Genomic DNA, 23,367 nt, shown 5'->3' on the forward strand with positions numbered 1-23,367 from the left:
CTACTCTGTGTGTTTTCTCCTTTGATACGCTTTGATGCATGCAGAACATATTCCAGGGATGACAGTTGTTCCTCAAGGAATACACCTCTGGTTCCCTCTGTGACTTCTGCAAGTAGGTGGGAAGTTGATTGCTCACAGAGAATTGTCACACAGATTTAGGACCTTTACTAGTTTTGTTCTCTAAACTGTTTAAACCTCACTCAGCAAACATCCAAATATGTTTTGACACTATGAGGAGGAAAAATGTCTCACCTTTACATCTGAAGAATTTGAGAGGTGACACTAATGGGTTGTTGATAAGAGATGTTGTAGTCCTCTTGGTTTTTTCGCCTGCAACAACAGTAAAAGAAATCTTTTCAAATGTCCCATTAAAAATCAGTAATTCCAAGGAGATTATCTACTGCATTAACAAAGAATCATAAATGAAGACTTGAAGACTAAAACGTAATGGTTACTTTACCTTTCTTTTTAGAACAGTATGTGTGCAGATATCTAAGTTTTGATAACTGATGATGTAAGCCACATAAGTAATTTTGTTTGATTTTTAAAGGCTTTGGAAGATTGACATTTTGAAAAGAGTTTTCTACTTAGTCTTAATTCCTAGATAATCATCTTGTTATGGGAATGATACAGTGGTTTCTTTAATTCAGTGTTGCAGAAAAGCCTCTGGGCACGGAAATTAACATAAGAGATCTTCAGCGTTGCTATGGATCTGTACGTTACAGATCTAGGTACTTGTAATCATTATCTTGAATTTTTAGTGAATCTGCTGTGGAGGATGGGAGAAAAGTGTCTAGGACTGGAAAAACTGCAGTGTTGCTGTTTTGAATGTTAATTACTTACAAGCAGCTTATTAAGTTCATGTTTGTATTTAAACACTTCTAGAATTTAAAATTCAGATTTTTTTAATCATTTAAAAATACCCGTTTCATGAGGAATTGGGACATTTGGTAGTCTTATTTTCCTTCTTAAACTGCTTTTTTTAGTTATTGGACTATAAAGATCTGAAGATAGAAAATGTTATAAAAATAAAACTAATTTATAACACAAAAAGAGGTCTTTAAATTAAGATCCTTTATAGAGGCTGCCTGTGTAATACTGTGTAGTTGCCTTTTCTGTGGTTCAGAAACCTTTCAAGATTTCACAGGGCTTTGGACTGATACTCATTCTGCAGTACATTGCTGCTATGGTGTCTATTAGCAGTGAAAATGTATTTCTCTACAGGGAAAAGGAAAGTGAGGGCAGGAAAAAAGCATGGGGCAAGTAATTGTTTAAGCAAGGAAGAGATGCCTGAAACCAAGTCGATCTCGACTACCTGCTTTGTAAGGTAATAATATTGAGACAACTTTTAGGGAAGCGTAAGCAATTTAAAGATACAACAGAAAGGAGTCTCATTGCTGAAAAGCACAAATTTAGGAGAATGCCAAGTTTCTGTGCCGGGGTAATTAAGATCTGTTCCAGCCTAAATGCATCTTAGGTAAACTTAACTGAGCAAAATCAAAACACAGCATTGAGGTAAACTGAGTAATGTGTGATGTGTCACACAGTCAGGGTTTAACTTCATCCAAGATGAATAATGCAAAACACGGCTGTAACACACCTGTTACTCAGGTATATAAAGAAGCAGCCAGCATATGTGAGGGAAAAGTTGTGACTTTTCTAAGTGCCAAGGAAACTGAGTGAAACTGTGGTGGTTTTGGCAAGAACAGGAGCAGGCCATCTGTAAGACAAGCGGAGAAGAAGCGTCTCTTTGCAGTGAGCAAAACGTTTTCCACAGTCCATCCTGTGTATTGCAGCTATTTTTGCTTGATGCATTAGCTTAAAACAGTTAGACTCTCATGCATTTGGATGGTGGAATATACTTCTCCATGCACGGTGTGTGAAGTGAGTTCACTGTGACTTGCCTGGAGTTCTCAGATGCTGCATGAGCCATGTAACCAGACACCAGAAGGCAGTGGCACTGTTTTTGCTACCTGACTGAATTATTTCTTTCAAATCCTTGGACTTGGAGATCTTTAAGGACCTTTAAGCATTGCTGCGCAAATACACAATGAGTGAGGATTTGTAGCTGACATTTTCCCCCTTGGAACATTTTAGTGAACAAACATTTAAAAAAAAAAAGTTATGTTTTGAACTATATTGATAATAAAAGAAGAAAAGAAAGGGGTGTTTCCCTTACTTTTTGCAATGGCTGTTTTATCCTCCATATCTTTAAGTTTAGGCCTTCTACTACTCAACTTGTCTAGCTGTCTAATCAATATGAATGACCTTCAGAAATTAAATCAGAAAGTAATCTCATTTTCAGTAGTCAAGACTTCTCCAGTTTTGGATAGGAAACAGATTTTTCCCAGGAAAAAAGAAAGGGTGGCTGAATGGCAGTCAAAAGGTGGAAAGATCTCTGCCTGCTATGAATAAGCAGATCAATGCAGAGAATCCCAGGAAGAGGGATTTACATTCCTTCATTCATACAGTTTTACATTTTGGTGACATTCAGATAAGTACTGTGGCTGCACACATGCAGAATTTCGGGGATGGTAATTAAAGCATATGTGGGCAAAGTAATAGAGGAAGCACTGGTTAATCACACATGGTAGAATATGTGATAGAAGTGGCACAAGACATTTGTGACCCACATTGTCCCTGATGAAGAGGACAGAAAAAGATAAGAGTTCAGGGGTGAGAACTTGTCCCCTACAATGCAGCACCAAAGACAGAATACAGAAATGCTGAGGTTGTCAGTCTTTGCTTTGGGCAAGACCTGTAAGTGTGTTTTTCAGTTTAGCATGCCATGTTTCTCTTGTGTAAAGTATCTTGTGTGATCCCATTACATGTGACAGCTTCACATGTTCATTCTGAAAATGTATTTTCTGCGTTTTGCTGTAAGGTTATTTTTCTATAGGTCTTTCAAAGTTAGTTACTAATATTTCTGTTTAGTTAGAAAGATAAGGGAATAAGGAAAGACATGGCTCCACATCTTTCTTTGCAAGGAAGATACATAGGTAGACTGAAAAAGTTATACAAAATTGTAATCAAGACATACACTGTGTCCTCAGTGTACTTAAGAGGTAAATTTTTAATCAGAGCAACTAAAAATATTCAGAAAAGGCAGAGTGGAGACAGTAAGGGGGAAAAATTGATTTGCCGTGTTTTGACGGCTATGCTGTTAAAAATATAAGTGGGGAATAGGTAAAAAAGGATTTATTCTTGCCTTTGAGTCAATTACTTGCACACTTCTGGAGTGAGATCTGCACATTTGTCACAGTCTGTTAAATAAAGTGAGAGGAAATGTATTGGCTGCTGTGAAGGAGGAAGGTAGGTGCACTGTGGCACCATCTTTAGAGATTTTGGGTGTACTCAGATGACCTGTGTCTCTTCTTTTCCAAACTGTAAAAGGAAGAGATCTGACAGCAAAGAGTCAGATCCTGTTGACTGCTGCGTTGTGTCAAAGCATGCCCTAGCTCCTTGTTAGTATATAGAAAATACAATGTAAGAACATCACTTTCCAGATGCCAGATTTTGCACTTTTCCTTATCTACATGGGTATAAAATCAAATACTTTTAGGTCTGGTTAATTTATTAAAGCTAGCCTGGTTTTGTCTTGCTTCTGGAGTAGGTGAATTAAGCAGAATAATTCTTAAGTGCTGCTTGCTGCTAGTATTACGCAAATTAAAACAATCAAGTCAGTCCCCAAACACCTTGTTGTTCTTCAGCCTGAGCACTTTACAATTTGCTGAGGGATTCTTTGAGATTCCCTTTAACTGCTGAACTGGCAAAGTCCCAGCAGCATCTTCTCTGCAGAGAAAACCCAGAAGCTGTTTTTGACAGTAGCTAGCAGAAGATTGGTTTTCAATTAATGAAAAATGTTCTCCAGCTCTGGGTTCCCCCCCTGCCACCCTGTATTTGGTCACATGAATGTAAGACTAACATTTTCAAAACAGATTAACTGTTCATGGAAGGATCTGTCAGGATTCTCATTCACTTCTGAGCCTTTCTTCAGCTGTTGTTGTACAGCATAACCACATAGTGGCTAGTTAAAACACTACAGTAGTACCCCCAGTCCATCTTCTCTCTTTTCCCTCTCTTGTCCTGACCAGGATCAATGCCACCTGGTTTTTCTTGAGAATAAGAACATTTTCTGTCCTTCCTGCTGCTGTCATGCTGATGGCAAGGCTGTCTACGTGTGTCGGAGCAATGCCAAGCACATATACAGGCTGGGCGGAGAATGGCTTGAGAGCAGCCCTGCAGAGAAAGGGTGTTGGTTGATGAGATTTTGGGTGCTGGTTGATGAGCTCCACATGACAGAGCACCGTGCACTTGCAGCCCAGAAAGCCAATTGTATCCTGGGCTGCATCCAAAGCAGCATGGCTGGCAGGGAGGGAGGGGATTCTGCCCCTCTATTCTGCCCTTGTGGGACCCCACCTGGAGTGCTGCATCCAGCTCTGGGTCCCAACATAAGACAGATGTGGACCTGCTGAAGCAAGTCCAGAGCAGGGCCACAAAGATGCTCAGAGGGCTGGAGCCCCTCTCCTATGATGACAGGCCAGGAGAGTTGGGGTTGTTCAGCCTGGAGAAGTGAAGACTCCAGGGAGACCTTAGAGAACCTTTCAGTACCTGAAGGGGGCCTGCAGGAGAGCTGGAGAGGGACTTCTTACAAGGGCATGTAGTAACAGAACATGGGGTAATGGCTTTAAACTGAGAGAGGCTAGGTTTACATTAGAAGGAAATTCTTTGTTATGAGGATGGTGAGGCACTGGAACAGGTTGTCCGGAGAAGCTGTGGACGCCCCATTCGAAGAGTCTGGACTATTAATGGTTAACTCAAACAATCGACCATTTCCCCCAGGTGCACAGGGGCTGTGTATACCCATCACAGGAGGCTACAGCTTGGTGTTGAACAAGATAAAGGAAGAGGCTGGTAAGAGGCAAATCCTTGGAAGCGGGGAAAATGCTTTTTGTCATGCCAAAGTTCTTACAAGTGGCTCAGCTGTGAAAAATCCCTTCTGGAGTAGTATCAGGACATTCATAAATAGCTTGAAGGTATTCATCCCTGCTGATGTGCCATAATTGCTACAATGTCTTGGAAGGTGTCATAAACCATCAAACACTCCTGAAGTGTTTGCTGATCCAAAGTATTGCATGATCCAGTATAAAACTCCCCACACCAGGGGAGGTACCTGGGTGTTCTCACCTGAACCTGAGTGAATATAAAGCCATTGGACTCTGTTTTGTGAGCTTCCCCACCTCTGGTGGAGGTGACCATCCCCACTGAGAAGATCAGAAGAGGACCAATGGGATGCCATCAGCATCCACAGTGGTGTTTTTTTTTTTGACTGTTAATCTCTTTCTCCCTCCTCTCCCCCCACCCTTTCCTATTTATTTGTCTCTCCCTCTCTCCCTCAGTTACTGTTAAATAAAAATCTGTAGTATTGACTACAGCATATTGTGTTGTTTGCTCCTTAATTCAGGCAGAAACATCTATCTAATAATTTTAACAACCACATCTTAACACCATTCCTGGAAATACTCAAACCCAGGCTGTATGGGGCTTTGAGCAGCCTAGTCTAGTGGAAGGTGTCCCTGCCCTTGGCCAGTGGTTGAGAACTAGATAATATTAAAACTCCTTCCAACCCAAACCATTCAGTGATAGTTTTATGATTCTTTTGCCTTGTGGGCTTCAGCTTGGGAGATGTGTGTGTAATAGAGTTTGGGCGCATTTCACTCCTGGTAAATGTGTGGATCAGGCATTCCCTGTGCCCCAGACCAACCCAACAGCCAGTGCTGTTTGATTGATTCACAGTCAGAGTGGCCCCAGCAGCTCTTCGGGCTCTTCCTCTTCACTGCCTTTTTCTCCTTAGAACAGCAGCTGTGTAGCAATAGCAGCTCCATTCTCACAGCAGCCGCTCCTTGAAGGTGGTCAGGGACTTTTTGGCCAAATTAATTTAGAGTAAACACTGGGCTGCCCCGAAAGAGATGCTTTATGAAGACATATGGGTTGTGTTCATGTCCCAGCAGAGCTGAGATAAGCTCTCAGGTGATAAGGTTTTCATCCTGACTGCCTAAAGGAAATTTAAAGGAGCCAGGAGTTGCACTCCATGTCAGTAACTCCAAGGTAACCCTGCCATGCTGATTGATACATGGCTTCAGCAGATCTTGCACTCCCTGCTTTATAGCAGTCATGATGCCCTGCTGTTCCCCACCAGGACTGAGACTGTTGGAGTTTAGCTTTCCCAGATATCCTGCACAGTGGCAAGGACTTTCATGGAGCCCAGAATACACATCTGCTAGGGTTTGTTTTTGGTTTGTTTTTTTTTGTTTGTTTGTTTGTTTGGTTGGTTTTTTTTTGAGGAAATGGGACTGAAAAGCTTTTAATTCTTCCTTTTCCTCCCCAGCAAAAACATTCCTGGTTGAAATGAATGTAGAGAATCAATTGAGTAAATATGCACATATATTTGTTTAGAAAAGACTTTCAGATATTTTAGAAATTCTGAATTTAAACACCCTTGTTCCAGCTTTTTTGTAGTACAAAATAGGGTGAAGTCAGAGACAGCAAAAATGAGCATGCACTTCTATAGCACAAGCTAGAAAGTATTGTTTGATATGGAAGCAGACCTTTGCAGTGCTATATTTGTTATCTATATATGTGTAGACTTGGAATCTGTCTGCATACTTTTGTTAAGTACCCTTTTCAAAGATTTTTAACTGCTTTTAAAGCCTACAGCTTTTGAATTCCAGTGTAGATTCAGATACTTAATTCCTTTGGGTTGCTTTAAGAGTCCCCCAAATAGCAGCTACCTATCCAAATCCAAGTGTCATGAAGAGCTATGAGAGGAATGAGAAGAGGAGCAGGGAAGTTTTTCCTGTAGATAAGGCAAGCACTTGAACTGTTCTACAAAAAACCAAACCAAACCAAAACAACAAAAAAAACACTCCAAAATTCTTGTTTTATACAAAAATCTAATGAGTTCTGTGACATGTCTTTTTACACAGCTTGTGACTGCTAGTTCAGATCTCTGATGTCAGTGTTTATTTGAACACCATCTAATTGTGGAAGAAAAAAAAAAAGGAATAATCAGCTGACCATGACAGATTCTACTTTCTTTGCTGTCCTCAGTGTTCCGACAGGCACCATGCAACTAGCTGTTCTTAATGGGTTCCTATTGAAGTCTGAGGTTTCTTTCAAACCACTGAATTCAAATCAATTGTGGGGCAGACAGTGTTCTGCTGTGCTATCCCTGTCTCTCCAGAGTCTTCACCAAGAGAATTGTCTTTACTAACTGAAAATAATTTACTATAAATGAGTGTCAGTAGGAGTCCCATTATTCTTTGGTGGGAGGCTGGAGGCTAACACACAGGCTTGTGGGAGGATTGGTATTCAAGAGAGGAAAAGGATGAAGTAACCACAGGTTCCCATTAGAGGGTGGGGGGAAACACAGCCCTGAAGTGTGATGTATCACTGGTGATAGTCCATAGGAAATGTAATCACCCTTCACAGGTAATAAGAGAGGAGAACTTAAGTACGTGAGCAACACAGAAGACAAGTGTCAAACCCCTTACGTGTTCAGGCAGATGCAGAGGGCAGACTTGCTGTATAGAAAAGGGATTGCTGGAGTCACAATGAATCATTTCTAAGAGGCTGCTCAGCTGAAGAGCTTAACCTTTCTTCATCATGTCAACCTGAAGTCAGCCATTCACCACCAGTTCTCAGATGCAGCCCAGAAATCTTTGCCACAATTCCCAGAGCACTTCACAGCAGGTGTCACAGGAATTAGCACGGTGATTTATTGACAAGCAGTGGGACGGTGAAAAATGGCTAAAGGAGTCAGCTGCCACAGGATGCACAAGGGATAGCAATAGGCTCATGAGTGCCTCTGAGTTCAGAGAAATCCTAGTGAATTGCTGACCATGTAGAACAGAGGTGGAGGCTACTTCTGTGCAGAACTGTTTTTCCTAGTCTGCAATGGTGAGCATACTAGAGTTTGAGAAGCATTGTGATAGATGTGAGTTGTTGGAGAGGGAAAGCTTTTGTAATCACATTTGTTAGATGGTGAGTATTGTCCCTCTCTACTCACTGAAATTGTTTTCTCTGCCTGTGCTAGTGCTCTGTCTGTCTGCTGCTGCCTGCTCTGCTCTGTTGTCTCTCTGAGGGTGGGATTCCATACCCTTCCCCTCTTGTCTTGGTCTGTATCATTCATTCTCCCACAATAACAATACAGTCAGGGTGGAACTCAAGGTGGAGCAGTCCTGTCAAGGCCACTGGTGATGGATGACAACACTTCAGGCTGAGAATCTCTGTAAAGGAATATGGGTGAGGGACAGAAATGTGTTCTGGCTGGGTATCAGGTCTGTACCTGAAAGTAGTTTTTCTTGAATACAGTAGATGTATCCTTCGTGTAACTTTTGTCTCTCTCCTCCTAAATCAACTTTTAAATGAATGTTAGTGTGCAAATATGGCATATTTGTTTTCTGCACTGTCCGAGCTGTGTGGAGAAACAACACATCTGTTGCACATCCTGAGCTCTCTCAGATTCTCTTGAATTCTTGACTAGAGATCTGCATGGGAAGATAGAGATGGCTCAGTTTGCTCATGGCTTACAACAATCTTTGTAGCCGCAGAAAATGGCCACAGTACCAAAGCAGCCACAGCACACTTTCCTTGGGGCGACGAAGGACATCGGTGTCCTCTGTGTGTTAGGAATTGCATGTGTGTGATGCCTGCACATATTTGCACTTACCACAAAGCCTTTCTCAGAACTGTAGAGTGAGATAACAACGTAGCCTGTCCCCTAATTCTTAGACTAGATTCAGCTAAACATACATTCTATAAAGCTGCCAGGATAGGAGATGGGAGGAAAAAGTCCTTCTATGCTTCCTAGTACTACACGGAAGAGTGATGGATGTAGCACTAAATAATTAATCCTAGTTTTTATGTTTTATGGATCCAGAACATATTTTTTGTAGGGATAAATAAAGCCCTATAGCTAGGAAGAATTTTCTTAACCTGAATCAAAGCATTATGTAGCTCAAAGGTTGCTTATCTCCATACTGGGAAATGTCAACATTTAGGCTGAGGAAACAAGGTTTTCTTTAATTTCAGAACAAAAAAAATGTCAGGATTCCTGAAGCAGATCACAGTATCTTCCCATTGTTTTTGCGTTTGATGGATATTTTATTTTAACCTACCAGTTAATTTTAAATACTTAATTTAAAAAAATTGCAGCCAGCATCCTTGTGTCTGGGTAAATTGAAGGGAAATTCATGGTCCTGCACATCCCATAAGGTCTATATATTATAGAGGTGGAACCTGAGCTGAAAAATATACTTCTGGATGGTGACTGCTGCCATACCAAATTCTTCCAGAATTCGAGTTTCTGCCCCAGTTCTCTCAAATGCTGTCTGATAACATTAATATTAAAATGAACACGATGCAACTGATCTATTATTTATCAGGCATCACGCAGAAATGCAAGGGAAGGGTGCCTTTTAAAATCATTCTGAGGATAAAGAAAATATATATGTTTAGTGTTTTCATGCCCATTAGTACATATGTGGGACAGACGAATAGTAAGGAAATTAATTACTCTTTATTCTTTGTGAATGAACACCAGAAAGGAGATAGATTAAGACTGATTTAATGTAGTTCTTGTGGAGTTTTTTTATTACTTTGATATATGAAGGACTCATGGTTCTCAACTGAGATATTGCCACCCTCATCCTCTGGGCCAGTGATAAAGACTGAAATATTAAGTGATGCATCTGACAAGCCACAACGGAATTTTAACAGTTTAGGTCAGAACATTGCCTTCAGTTGTGTTGGGGAGATGGGATGTGCATTGGGAAAGTGGAGCTCAACTAGGATGGTGCAGCAGATACAAGTTATTCTTGAAGTCAGTGGCTAGGCTCAATTACACAAAGCCAAGCATTTAATTGTGCCACATAGGCAGACATTTTTCTTAGGGTCTACTAATGCAGGTATTCTTGGGTTTGGCTTTATAAAATGAGTCCTTATTTTTCGAGCTTCTAAGTGTTAGCAGCTCCCACTGAAATCACTGGGTACTGTGGGAACTCATTTTCATTGTAATTAGCAATAAAAAGAAGCATCCACTGGGAAATAATGTATGTGCCCACATTCTGTGATAACCAAGTAGCCAAAGGTGCTGCAAGTTTGATGGGCAAGAACTAAAATCTGTGACTGGTCAGACTCTCAAATGGAGGAAATGCTATGCTCAGTCCTTGAAGAGTGCTTGTTTGTGACCCCAGCTGTGTTCCCATAGTGTAAAGCCAACAGAGAGCAGCAGCACCCTAGAGAGATGCTGCAATTATGGCTATTAGATTTAATTGAAGAACTGTGTCCTTAACTCAAAGCTTACAGGTAATTTATTAAGGTCATTAAAGAAGGTGGACACTGAAGTAAAGTCTTGCAGAGTACAACAGCAGAAAGCAAAATACCATACAGGGTGAAAACATTACATATTTTAAGCTCTATATTATAGATTGTAAATGAAAAAGGCCCATACAACCTGTCATCCATGGTAAATTACTAATCCAGTGTATTAGTTTGTTCTGACACAATTCCACCAGTTCCACATGAACAGACAATTTTGGTGCTGGAAAACCTGATTACTTAAAAAAGTAGACTTGAAAATAAAATATGCTGTCAGCAAGCCACCTGTAAATGATATTGGGAAAGATTATATAATACATTTAGAGCACTTAACTTCTTTCACAATCAGGGCTGGCACAAGATGAGCCTCCTGAATGTCATCCCAAAGAATTATTTTTTTTTGAAAATGCAATCTGAAATTCTCAACAATTTATTTTTCTTTTTCCTGCTTATGAAGGGGAATTTTCCATATTGAGAAAAGGGATAATATTAGTTCTTGAAGAACTTTTCTTCTTTGAATGACGCTGAAACTCCCTGTGGCTTTCATTGAAGCTGACAGTGCGACAAATGCAAAATCAGGACCTCAGTTCTCCTTCCTAAGCCCACTGAAGTCAGTAGAAGCCATCCTATTGACTTATGTGGAGTTAGGATCAGGCCCTTTGTGGTTTCCTTGCTCATTAAAACCCAGTCTGTCTACAGAGAGCACAGAGTAATTTTTCTTCCGGGAATCTGGACTTTATTGCTAGTGAATTTGGTTCTCCATTAAGAAATACAATGTCTGTTGTCAGAAATGCTCTTGTTATTCAGGAGGGAGATGTTGATATTTGCTCAGTAAAGTGGTAGTTAATAATAAGATTTGCATTATAGTTGCATTCAGAAGTCCTTCCAGTTTTCTGGTATTTTGGAACGAGAGGAGGCACCTATATGTTGTAGGAATGTGCTTATACTGTGCTTAGCCACATTTTTATGCATTGTGAAAACTGCTCAACTCTGACTGAAACATCAATCATCCCCAACTTTACTAAGGACAAATGAAAATATAGATTTATTATGAAATATTCTCATACTGCAACACCAGGCCAGTCAAGCATAGAAGATGAAAGAGCAGCTGAAGCTGTAACTAAGAATGTGGGGTTTTCCTTACATTTGGTAACATCAACACTTGCAAGCAGGGGGCTAGGAAGGAAGGGATGGAGGATGTAATCAGCCACTGCTGACCTTGCCTTTGCCAAGCTGGACTTGGACTTTGTATTGCAAGCACACCCTGGTTTATCTGGCTAGCAAATATCCCTTCATGATGTTGTTTAGTTTGCTGTTCACCATGGACAGGCATTTGGGGTGCTGGGAGAACTCTCAGCTTTTCCATTACTGAAGGATAAAGAATGCCCCTTTCACAAAGAGTCATATTACATTGTGTGAAGCCTGTCTTTAAAAGAAACGTAATTGCTTTGGAAGAGGATCTGTGAGTTTCCTGTGTCAGAAAGCTGCAATCAGGGTGTTCCTGGGTTTGCTCTTACCTGTAGTTTGTTCCTGTGTCTCAAAAAAGAAAAATAAATTCTAAGATTAATAACTTTTACATTAAACTAAAAGATGTGATGACAGAATGGAAAATAAACTCTCAGATGACTAAAAAGACAAAAAAGTGAAGAACAGTTTGTCTAAGCATGATTCGGCGCTGCAACTGAGATTACAAAAAATTTACCTTCACAGCAGAAGTTTGAGTGCTCTAATCAAGGCTATTTGATAACAGGCATGCCTTAAAGGATACGCACATGCTCTCCAGGTGGAAGATCTGTCGTGAAGCTCACACCTGTTGCCACCAGACAGTTCTGGTAGCAGAACATGGAGTGCTGGAGTGATCTGATGAGTGTCCCTCTAGCTGGGTGTCATGTAGCCAGCCGTAGCACAACTAAGTTGCTGCAGAGGGTGGTGTATGAAATCCTTCCCTAAACTGTTAGGGAATGATCCATAATGTCTGTAACCTCTGTTACAGAACATCTCCCTAATCCCTGTCTGTTAGAGATTGCTTATAGTGGAATGGCAGGGACTGCTCATACACAAATCCAATTGCAGTTTAATCCTCTTGGTTCTTGTCATCACTAGTATTTTGTGGCATTAAGTCCTAAAATTTATCTACCCATTCTTTTTAAAGTATCAATTTGAAAAGTGATTTAGTTCTGTTTGACTTTGTAGTAGGAGGGCAAGGAAAAAAATGCTTCTTAATTAACTTTCATCATACTGTGTCTATTTATTTAGTCCTGTTGTTCTTTCAGATAAACAGCCCTGATCTTGTCAGTCCTTCCTAATTCAGTCGTCCTTCTTGACTAATAACTTATGGTGTCTGACTCAAGGACCCTTTATTATCTCCATATATTTTTTACATGTGGAGGTCAGAGTGAGCTGGTATCCATGGCATTGACTTTTATGCTGGCTTTTATGCTTTTATATTATAATATTTAAAGTGTTTCATTTTTCGTGTATTTTTGGGAAGATTCCAACTTTTGCTTACTGTATTTATGCTGAGCAAAATTCTTGATCTGTTGGAAGATGGTGTGACAGGCTTTCCTGCAGTGAACTTTCTTACTATGTTGCTGGATTTTATTTCTCTCTATTTTTTGACAATAAGTTTTGTAATATGGTTATTTACACTTGTGTTGGTTTTGCATGGCCTGTTTTTTGGTAGTGGGAGGGCACAGAGGTGGCCTCTGTGAGAACCTTCCAGAAGCTTCCTCCATGTCTAGCAGAGTCAATCCTGATGGCTCCAAAGATGAACGTACTGCTGGCCAAGGCTGGGCCAATTAGAGATGATGGCAACACCTCCATGATAACATATTTAAGAAGAAAATCAAAACCAAGTTTGGGAGCAACATGCAGGCACCAAGGGCAGTGCAGAAGGAGGGGAGGAGGTGCTCCGGGTGCCAGAGTGGGGATTCCTCTGCAGGCTGTGGTGCAGACCATGGTGAAGCATCTGTGCCCCTCCAGCCTGTGAGGATCCAGAGGCAATGCAGAAATCCATCCACAGCCCATGGAGGAATCCACGCTGGAGCAGGTGAATGCTTGGAGGAGGCTGTGATCCTGTGGCAGACCCAGTGGAGAGAGGGGGCCCTACTTCCAGGCTGGAGCAGCCTGTCCTTGGAGAACTGCACTGTATAGAAAGAGAGACCCACACTGCAGCAATTTTGGGAGGGCTGTTGCCTGTGGGATGGACTCACACTGCAGCAGTTTGCAGGGAGCTGTTGCTCATGAGATGGAGACACATCGGAGAAGTTCACAGAGAACTGTCTCCCGTGGGAGGGATCCCACAGTGCAGCAGGGGAAGGTCTCATCTCCCTGGGCAGCGGTAGAAGCCGTGGGTGATGAACTGACCATAACCCCCATTCCCTGTCTCCTTGTGCTGCTTGGGTAGGAGGTACAGCTGGGAAGGAGGGAGGGGTGGAGGAAAGGTGTTTAAGGGCTTATTTTACTTCTCATAATCCTGCTCTGATTTTGTTTGTAATAAATTCACTTTATTTCTCCAGCTGAGCCTGATTTGCCCATGGTGGTGTTTAGTGAGCGATCTCTCCCGGGCCTTAACTCATGAACCCTTTGTTAAATTTGCTCTCCTCTGTCCTGCTGCAGAGGGGAGTGAGTGAGCAGCTCTTGTGGGTGCCTGGCATTCAGCCAGCATCAACGCACAACAACACTGTTTTTTTTACCAGTGTTTCTAGTCTAAGTCAAAAGCTGGACTAGATGTAGGGATGAAGGGATAGGAGTAAAGAAAAAGCCACCACTCATCTTGGGTAATTGCCTCTGTTCTGTAACAGAGGTATCGTTGCCTCAAGTATTTGGGATTTTTTCATTTATTGTCAACAAATGGTTGTGCTATACTTGGAGTGCTCCATTGTGAGGTCATTTTTCTTTCAGATTTTCTTCCTGTGTGTGTAGAAGCACATGGGATTTTTTTCTCTGATCATTTCAGTGGTGTGTTTGCAACAGGCTGAGAAGCACTATTTAAATCTAGTAGCAAATAATAAAATTTATTAACCTGACCCTTTCTCAGAGAAATTCCTGCTACTTCTTTAAGACAACCTAAGACCTTTTATCCCAGTGCTTCCTGAGCTCAGACTGGCTCCTCAGTTGCAGTAGTGCCTATTTAGGTGCATTTTCCCCTGAAATTCCATTGAATTTCTGCTGAGGTGCAATGTTCTAATGCCCCAAAACAGCAACTAATGGTAAGAGCTCAATAAAAACAATGCTTAACACATCAAAACAATTTTTCTTCTGGCCTAGAAACATTGAAGAGAATTCAGTTCTTTCTGACCACCTCAGATTATCCCTTTGTCCCAGTATGGAGTCTGTCTCCGTATTTTGCTACAGAGTTTCCAGCAGCTGATCCTCCGATGCTGCTCACCAGGCTGTGGCTGCATATCCCATCAAGGAGGAGTCAGTCTCTAGCAAACACTTTTTTGTCAGGTTTGACTACAGTATCAACATAGCAGATGTTGTCAAAGTAAATAAAATGACCTCAGTAAATTGTCTGCAAAGCCCAACCTGTTCCACACAAGTTACTTTACTCTTACTTTATCCATAGTTCCTAAGTCTCTCTGAAATTACAGCTCTGTGGCTTTTCCCAGTGAGTGGCACAAACACCTGAGCAGCCAAAGTTGCAAAGGTGACTTACTAGTTCCTTTTAATTTTTAAGTAATTAGCTCTGTGAGCTAAATACTGTTCTTTTAATAATAGTTAGAAAATACTATACTAATTCTGCTCCTGCTTTCCCAGGGGCTTTAGTTTAAGGTACACTGATGTTTGAGCTCCTGCGTTATGAAAATATGTGGCCACTTTCTGAGCATGTGAAGAAGCTCATCTGAGCTGCAGCTGAATCTAAAATCTTCTACTGGCTCTCACAATTCCTAGCAGTGCTGAGATAAACCCATTTTGGGATGCTTCTTTGCACTGTTTTTTAAGATGAGGGTGTACTCCCTCCTTACTGAATATGTTTTTGTGTATTTTAGGGTTTTCTTTCTCAGCACTAGCCTTTGCCTGTTTGTCTGTCTATTCCCCTCCCCTTCCTCTCCCCCCAGTTTTCATTTTCAATTATTTTTGTTTATGTTGAACTTCTGCCTGCTCAGCTGCAGCAGAGCTCAGTTTTGGCAGCCCGCCTTGTGGTGTGCAATCCTACAACTTCTGCTGCTGAGCAGCATGTTGGAAATCACTTTGAAATAAATCCATGTTGGACCAAAAGCAGCATCTTTGTTGTTACCCCCTCAGAATAATTTGGTGCTATAATTGAAGTAAATAAACATGATGTCAGATCTATAGACAGATCTGGATGCGCACTCAGTGAGAGAGGGATGTGTGCATACAGCCCTGTCTCTGGAAGAGAGATGCATTTGCAAAGCATGCATGGCACTTCTGATGCCTTGGGGCAAGTTAGTGCTGGAGGGTAGCCCCAAATCCCCATTGGGCCATCTTGAGGTCTGTCAAAGGAAATGTTTGCTTCAGTGCTGCTCTTGACATGAATGTGGCCATAAGCCTCGTGTTGTTTCCATTCTCTTATTTGGAAAAGTAATACTGAGGGGCAAAAATAGGAGTCTGTTGATCCACCATGCTACTGATGCTTTACCAGTCCTTGGATGGCAGGTAGGAAGGGACATGAGGCTGTGGGCTTTCATGGTTCCCTCTTGTGTGTAGACTGATCACTGTGCACAGTCTAGGATTTCCATTTCAACAAGGATATGGAGGAAATTCAGAGAAAATTGACAAGAACAGTCAGAGCAAGGGAATGACTGAGAAAACCAATTCTGGTAGAGACAGTTTGGTAGGTAAATAGAGATTAAGAAAATCGTGGCAACCCACAATTAGAGAGGATGGGTAGAGAAGGATGGTTTCATGGCTTTTAGTACAGAAGGCAGTGTGCTTCAAGTGAAACTGCTAGGAACCAGCTCCACAGCAAGGAGGAACTCTGCAGGAGGATCACAGAGATGCCAAAGGCTCATTTGGGAGACTGAGTTAATGCAGAGGAATATATTGACACATGAAAGACACACATAAGCATCTCAGAATTTTTTTGCGTTGAGAATGGATTGGAGCCCAGAGAGGCTTGTGCTAATACACATGGACATTGGTTCCATTTCTAGCTTCAGATATCCAGTCCTCAAGACTGCTTAAAAGGGCATGGTCTGAGGGAGTGTCATGATTTGGCATTGGCCAGGTGCCAGGCACCCACTAAAGCTGCTCACTCATCCTCCCCTGCTGCAGGTGGACATAGGAGAGAAGATTTAACAAAGGGTTCATGAGTTGAGATAAGTACCAGGAGAAAACACTCCAAGGGCTCAAATTAGAGATATAAAGTGAATTTATTACTAACAGAATCAGAGTAGGATAATGGTGAGTAAAATATGCCCTTGAAAAAAACCCGCCTTTTTTCCCCTCCAGCCCCTCCCTCCTTCCCACTGGCAGCACAGGGGTACGGGGGCGTGGGAGTTTGGTCAGTTCATCACCCGTGATTTCTCTCACTGCTCAGGGAGAGGAGTCCTTCCTCTGCTGCATCGTGGAGTCCCTCCCACGAGAGACAGTTCTCTGTGAGCTTCTCTGATGTGGCTCCATCTCATGAGCAGCAGTCCTCCCAAAACTGCTGCAATGTGAATCTGTCCCACGGGCAGCAGTCCTCCCAAAACTGCTGTGGCATGGCCGCCTCTTCCATGGGGTGCAGTCCTCCAAGGACAGGCTGCTGATATTCTTTGTTGCAGACAGGACAGGGCTATGTAGACTTTGGTCTGGCCCAAAAAAGCTGTTCATATCCTCTTGTGGTGTGATTTAGTAGGTTGAAATTGTTTTTTTCCAGGGCTTTGAAATCTGGGCATTTTTGCTGCAGGCTGCTGCCCATTTTTCCCCTGTATCCTCATATTTGGTTTTGATTTAAAAAAAACTAAGATCTCCTGAAACCTGGTTGCATTAAAGTCTGGTGTGTAAAAGCAGTGTTTAAATCCACTTTGTACTTCTTTAATTGAGAAATGCCTACAACACAGAGACTTGAAATTGCTTTTTCAAGCCAAGCACATGGTTGCTGTTTGTCTGTCACACCAGCAATGGTTCCAAGTGTTTTTGTGAATTCAGTCAAATACAGTCTAGTGCAAGCCAGAAAAAGCAAGGGATGAGAAGGTACTGATGAGATAAATGTGAGGTGGGGAAGACCTGCAGCACAGCTCATTTGCAATTAGCATCTTCCCACTTCCCTGTTGTCTGCCTGTCCCGCAATGCCAAAGGAGGCAGAAAGACTTTGGTTTGAAAGGATGCTAAAGATGGGTGTAGAAAGCTGTTAAGGCTACAAACAGAGACATGTCTGTGGTGGTGGCAGAGGAGGAGCATGTCGTGCCCTGCAAGCTTCTGAGGAAGGAGCCATTTAGCACAGCTTGATGGGAATGGGGTGATGGCAGAGTTTGAGATTAGATGGGGGAGTAAATGATGGATGAACTGCATCACCCAAGAGACACTTTCTATATTGCCTCTTTTTGGTCTGAAAGAGAGGTACTTTGGGAACCTTGTTGAATTGTTTGTCCTAGAAAGGTGCTGCAGGATTTGCCCCAGACTGCTTTTCCCTTCAGTGGTCTGAAGAATTCAGTGTCTGGAAGCACAGTAGGGGTGGATCCAGAGGCAGTTTCGTTCCTTGTGATTTCTGGACCTCGTTCCCCAATGGGACCTGTGTTCCCCTGACTGTTGTCCATGTGGTAGCTCAGCTCCTTATTCATCATGGTTTCTCAAAAGCTGCTGGCTTTCTGATAACGTTTCTTATACAAGATCCAAAGATCTGCAAGCCGTCCATCCCACTAGAATCAACCCAAAGAGAGGCCCATAGTCTATGGCTTGACTTCACTTTGTGCTTCACATACTCTTAAGTATCCTCTTACTGTTTTAACCACTACTTCACAGATGAGTGTTCCACTGCTTGGTGCTCTAAATCTGAAGGAAATATGTTTCTGACATCACCTTAGGTGCCGTCCAGGTATAAGGGTGATTTTTTACAATTTCCTGTGCAACACTATTACATAGAAAACTACAGAGCCACATCTGTTGCCTGGAAACTTGGGTAGGTGTGATTTTGAAACAGAGACTATGTGTGAGTGAAAATCATGGAACAGGGAGGAAACAAGGCTGAATGAGTTTTTTCTGTAACATTCCCATGAAACTGTCTAGACAAAATAATCTTTCCAGGTAGAACAAAAGGTACACAGCAAAGAAACCCCCAAATTTATAAACCATGAATTTAAATTGTACAGTAAACTTCTGTATTACATTTTTTATTAAATTGTGGACTCTTTAAAGTGATTATCTTTGAACATTTATACTTTTCTATAACTTGATCATTTTTGTACCTAATAAAATTCTGAAGAATTTTATGTTATTTCTTAGTGCTTAGAATTGTATTGCCCAGTATTGCCATTAAAGCAAATTGTTTAAACTATTCAAACTCTTTATGCAAGTTTCTTCTCTTCACTGTTCTTCAAACATAGATAAATTCCCACTTTCCAGAAAACCTATTTCTGCAGAAGGCATATACTTCTGTCCCTGCCTGACTCATTTGCCAGCCTTTCCCCTGCCCAGAGGCTACAGACCTGTTCCTCATTTTGGTACTGTTGTCCAACCTTCTAAAAGCAGAGTTGACACTGATTTCAGGCCTGATCTCTCAGGGTTTTATCCTGTCTGCTCTTGGAAACCTGAGGATCGAGATCATACAGCCTCTCTGGGCAAACTGCTCCACTCCTTGCCTGTCCTCATAGTGAAAAAGTCTTTCCAGATATCTGACCTGAGGCTCAGTTAATTTAATCCAGCCTCCATCTTCCTTGCATTCTCCACCACTATCCAGTTTGTTTCTATATTAATCTATTTGCCTTTCATGCTGATCTTTGTGTCCACTTATCTATGTAATTTTCTCTGCAGTCAATACTTTTAATCAATTAGATCAGTCCATCATTACAGTGCACACCTTAAACCTAGAAAGAGCTGAATGGAAATTGAAATGCCTGTTAGTTTATTGAGATGTAAAAATACTTGACCAGGGTGTCCTTTCTTTGGAAGAGTTTGTTTTGTTTGGGCATGAGATCATCTGTGTCCTGGTTTCACTGTAGGTGGAGAAGGTGATGGTGACGAAAATGAAACAGGAGCCCAGATGGTATAAAAATGAGGGGTATGAGAGACAAAGGCACATGTCTTTAATTTCTCAATAAGGCTGAAGTGTTATTCAAGGACTAGAAGGTTGCAGTTGGATCGGGCAATCCATAATACAAATTCTCTACCATCCTGAACAGAGTGACAATAAACAGGGTGACAATACCAGTTTAGACTTTTGGAGAGAATAGCTTAGCATTTCAAGTAATTTAATTGTCTTTAGTCGTGCAATCAAAGTGTATCAATCAAGTGTGAGAAAGGGCTCAATAAATTTAATCATGAAACACTAAATTATGGAAGGATGATAGGTTTAATTTTGTCTTTTATTTCTTTTGATGACACAGGGAAATCTATTGATTATGATGCTCAGGTAATTACTTATCAAAGTGATGGTTTTAATGGCACATGATTTGTTGTGTTTTCTACTTGAAAAATATGTAACATGTGCGAGAAAAAAAAAAACTTTTGCTATTTTTTAGATTTTCACTAGCAATCTATTTTAAAATGGAATCAAGAGACACTCTTGTAAAACTGGCCTCTTATATTATCCAGGGTCAGATTTCTTGGTCATTTTAAGCACAGTTGAGAATCTACCAGCAACATTATCTCTACTGTCATTTAATTTCAGCTTTTTAAAGTATCTCTGCATGTGTTTTAACAGGAGAATTTGCTTGTGATGTTTTGTCTTCAGATTTTTCTTCCTCAAGGGAAGCCTGTGAGTCTTTTAAAATGACATTATAGGTTGCTCAATAACCAGCCTGGGAGTTGGAAGAATCTTTGAGGAATGCTAGAAGGATCAGAGACCTTTTGAGTAGCAATTTACTAGCTGTTTGTGGAATGCTGAGTTAATATAAAGCTGTATTACAATTCTACCAGTGCTAATAATGCATAACATTATTCTTCTGTATTGCATTTTTAAAATAATCTATGTGAGCATATCAGTCTTCACAACGTCCTGTGAGAGAGATAACTATCAACATTATTCTAATTCTCATCGTGTATTAAATGTGAATAACAACTGTTTCAAATGGAGAGCTCAACAAGAGGAAAAACAGCATGTTTCCTACTAAAAGTCCTGTAGCAGTTTGTGTTGATCATCCCATACATCTTTCTCAAGCCAGTTGTTATACTTTACTTTTGCAAAAACACCTCTTATCATTCTAATTTGCAAATTTCCTATTTTGCTGAAAATTATAGAATGACCCATGTTGGGTTCAGTGTTTTATGGAAAAGGAAGCCTAGATGAGGTTGTCTAGCACCCTGTCCAATCATGTCTTGGAAACCTACAGTCATGAGATGGGATTCACCATGGCTTTACCATGCCTCTGGGGAAATTATTCCAGTAAATGGTTGTTCTCAATGTAAAAATTCTTTCTTATATTAAAATGAATAATCTTGATAGAAGATCAAAATGTACTTCAGATGGCCCATAAATGGTTATACAGTAGATTGCTTCATAAGGGAAATGTATGTGTTTGAGTCCATCTGTCTTCCCATGTGAGGAAGGGAGACAGAAACCACTGTGCGCTTGCTGTAGTGCAGAAGTCCACAGGTTTTCTGGCTTGCAGCTTGCATTTTGGTTGTTCTCTCCTTTCAGGCTTCTGACCATACCCAGCCCTATTCCTGAACTTGAATCTCAAACTTAGGAAAAGCTACTGCATTTTTGTCAAGTTCTTGATTTTATTTAGCACCAATCCACATGATCAAATGGGGGTTTGGTTATGTAGGCAGTGTAGCTTGGTTATGTAGGCAGTTTAGTTAAGCAGAAGATGAAAATATACTTACTGCTCTAGTAAGAAGAATGACTATTGAGTTAGTACTGTTATAGATACACCTTATTACGTTGCAAGAAATTCAGCTGAACTACTGCAGAAGCACTGTGCAAAATCCTTTAGTGGCATGGGGAAGGAAGAAGCTTACAGTACCTTTAAAGTTATGAAATGTTAATTGGTGACTCACAGTGCTGAGGTTTCTCTGGTGCTTTTTTGTATTCTGCATCTGCCTAGGTATGTTTGTTTCTGTGAACCGTGTAAACTATGTTATGTCATGCATAAAAGCTTTGTTTTAAAGGGCTCAAATAATTAATGTCTATATTGCCTAATCAACAACCTATCAAGCTATTGAAATACACTCTTTTCCATTATATATTACCTTATTTTAATCAATTTCTAGCAAGTACACCTAACTTGTATAGAATGAGTAAGATTATTTTCAAAATTCTTTATGCATTTTTCTCTCTGTCTTTCTGACCCAGCATGCCCCTACTCCACTACCAGCTCACACTTTCCTTTCTCCTCTTGACTCCCCCTTCCTCACTGCAAAAGTGGGTTTGTTTACCAAGGCTCTTCAGCTATCAAAAATTCTCTCTTATGACTTCTTCCCCTCACAGCCTTTGAATAACACCCTGGATCTTACTTTAAAACTCTTGTTTTCTTCAGTTACAATGGTGCTTTTAATTGTAAATGGTGGTGTTTAATAAAGATTACTGCTAAATGAAAAAATAACGATTTTATTTATTAATTTGGGGGCAGTTAGACTCTCAGGTGTGATTCTGTGATTACTATTACTACTTTGAGTGAGACTTTAGTTCTGTGTTTAATTTTTTTAAGAAACATGCTTCTCTTCTCACTTGGGCTCCTTTAATAGTTGAATAATGATGCAATGAGTCATTTTAATATTAATCCACTCTGTCCAAGTCAGATCACAAATTTGGAAACTGTTTTACTGCAGAACATGCACTGCTGGGGATAGTCTGTATTGCAGACTTTCCAGGGATGGGATTGCTAGTCCTGTGCTCAACCTGCAAAGCCTCTCTTTTCTGGGGAGATGGCCAAGACAGCAGTAGATTTATTCCCCATGTTTCCTATGCAGTGAATCTCCCTGTTACAGGAGAAAAGAAAAAAAGGTTTATACACTTGATAGACTTCTGCCATGGTTTGTGCCTCTAGGACTTTTTTCAGTACTGTGGATGGCATCAATGTCTGTTTCTTGAATCTTTTTTTGGACATGTATTTCCCTGTTCATGGCCTAACATAGATCATAGTTACTCAGGCAGAAAGACTCAGTCCTGACAAGCTGTTTAAATCCATAATACTGTAAGATTTTCAAAACCATTTTGGTCTGCCTCAGTTGCAAATTTAATTTATAGCTAATTAAAAAAAAACCAGGCAAAAGGCAGAAGTAATGGTGCTCCTTCACCTTTAATTGCCTTTCTGTTCTTTTCACTTGTACATATATGTCCTAAAATAAGATTCTGTTCCCTGCTGCTCATCCATGAGCCACTCGTGAGATTCTGACTTTGAAATTTCACTTTCCTTTGTTCTGTAGATAGTGGTAGGCATTAGACTAAATCAAGGCATGTTCAAAGAAGGTTGTGTCTTTACTCTGAAAGTTTAATCTCCATTTTCAGAGGAGATTTCCTATGTGGTATGATTTGCCAGCCAGTTTTATCAACAGATTTTTTTTTCCCAGAACTCTTTTACCACAGCCCTCCAAACTTAGCATGTGTTTTTTGAGAGTCTTGACAACTTTAAAATTCCAAGTGTGAAAGTACAGATTCAATTTTCTAGAATCTTGGCTTGCTGTTTGTCTGACTTGTGTTCCTTAAAAATAACTGAATATGAAGGTTCTTAGTTTAGCCTTTTTTTTTTTTTTCTTGAGGTGTTAGACTGCAAGTATTTTCTTCAGAACTTAGAGAGGATCTTTGATGATAAAGACATAATCAAAATTTGGTAAATACTGCCACATGCTTACCAATTCTGCGAAATGAGAGCTTATTATGCTACAGCTGCTAAACTTCCTTCAGCGAGTGTTAAATGCACTCCTTTATTTCAAACTTCA

The 23,367-nt window shown here is 40.7% G+C and overlaps 1 protein-coding gene across 9 annotated transcripts in view; it reads left to right on the forward strand.

The window, feature by feature from the left end:
- The window catches only part of FARS2 (phenylalanyl-tRNA synthetase 2, mitochondrial), a 232,023-nt gene that overhangs the window by 157,598 nt on the left and 51,058 nt on the right, over nucleotides 1-23,367 (forward strand). The window contains exon 6 of one of the 9 annotated variants that reach the window (XM_068198747.1): nucleotides 17,207-17,294. The exons of 7 other annotated variants lie outside the window; for them this stretch is intronic. In XM_068198747.1, the coding sequence (XP_068054848.1) occupies nucleotides 17,207-17,279 (73 nt within the window). In that variant the 3' untranslated portion in view covers nucleotides 17,280-17,294. Of the gene's footprint in view, nucleotides 1-4,842; nucleotides 4,952-17,206; nucleotides 17,295-23,367 lie in introns of those variants that run through there. One more of the 9 variants, XM_068198744.1, reaches the window with a different exon arrangement.

Source organism: Anomalospiza imberbis, chromosome 1, assembly GCF_031753505.1.
Source record: "Anomalospiza imberbis isolate Cuckoo-Finch-1a 21T00152 chromosome 1, ASM3175350v1, whole genome shotgun sequence".
Classification (NCBI taxonomy): domain Eukaryota; kingdom Metazoa; phylum Chordata; class Aves; order Passeriformes; family Viduidae; genus Anomalospiza; species Anomalospiza imberbis.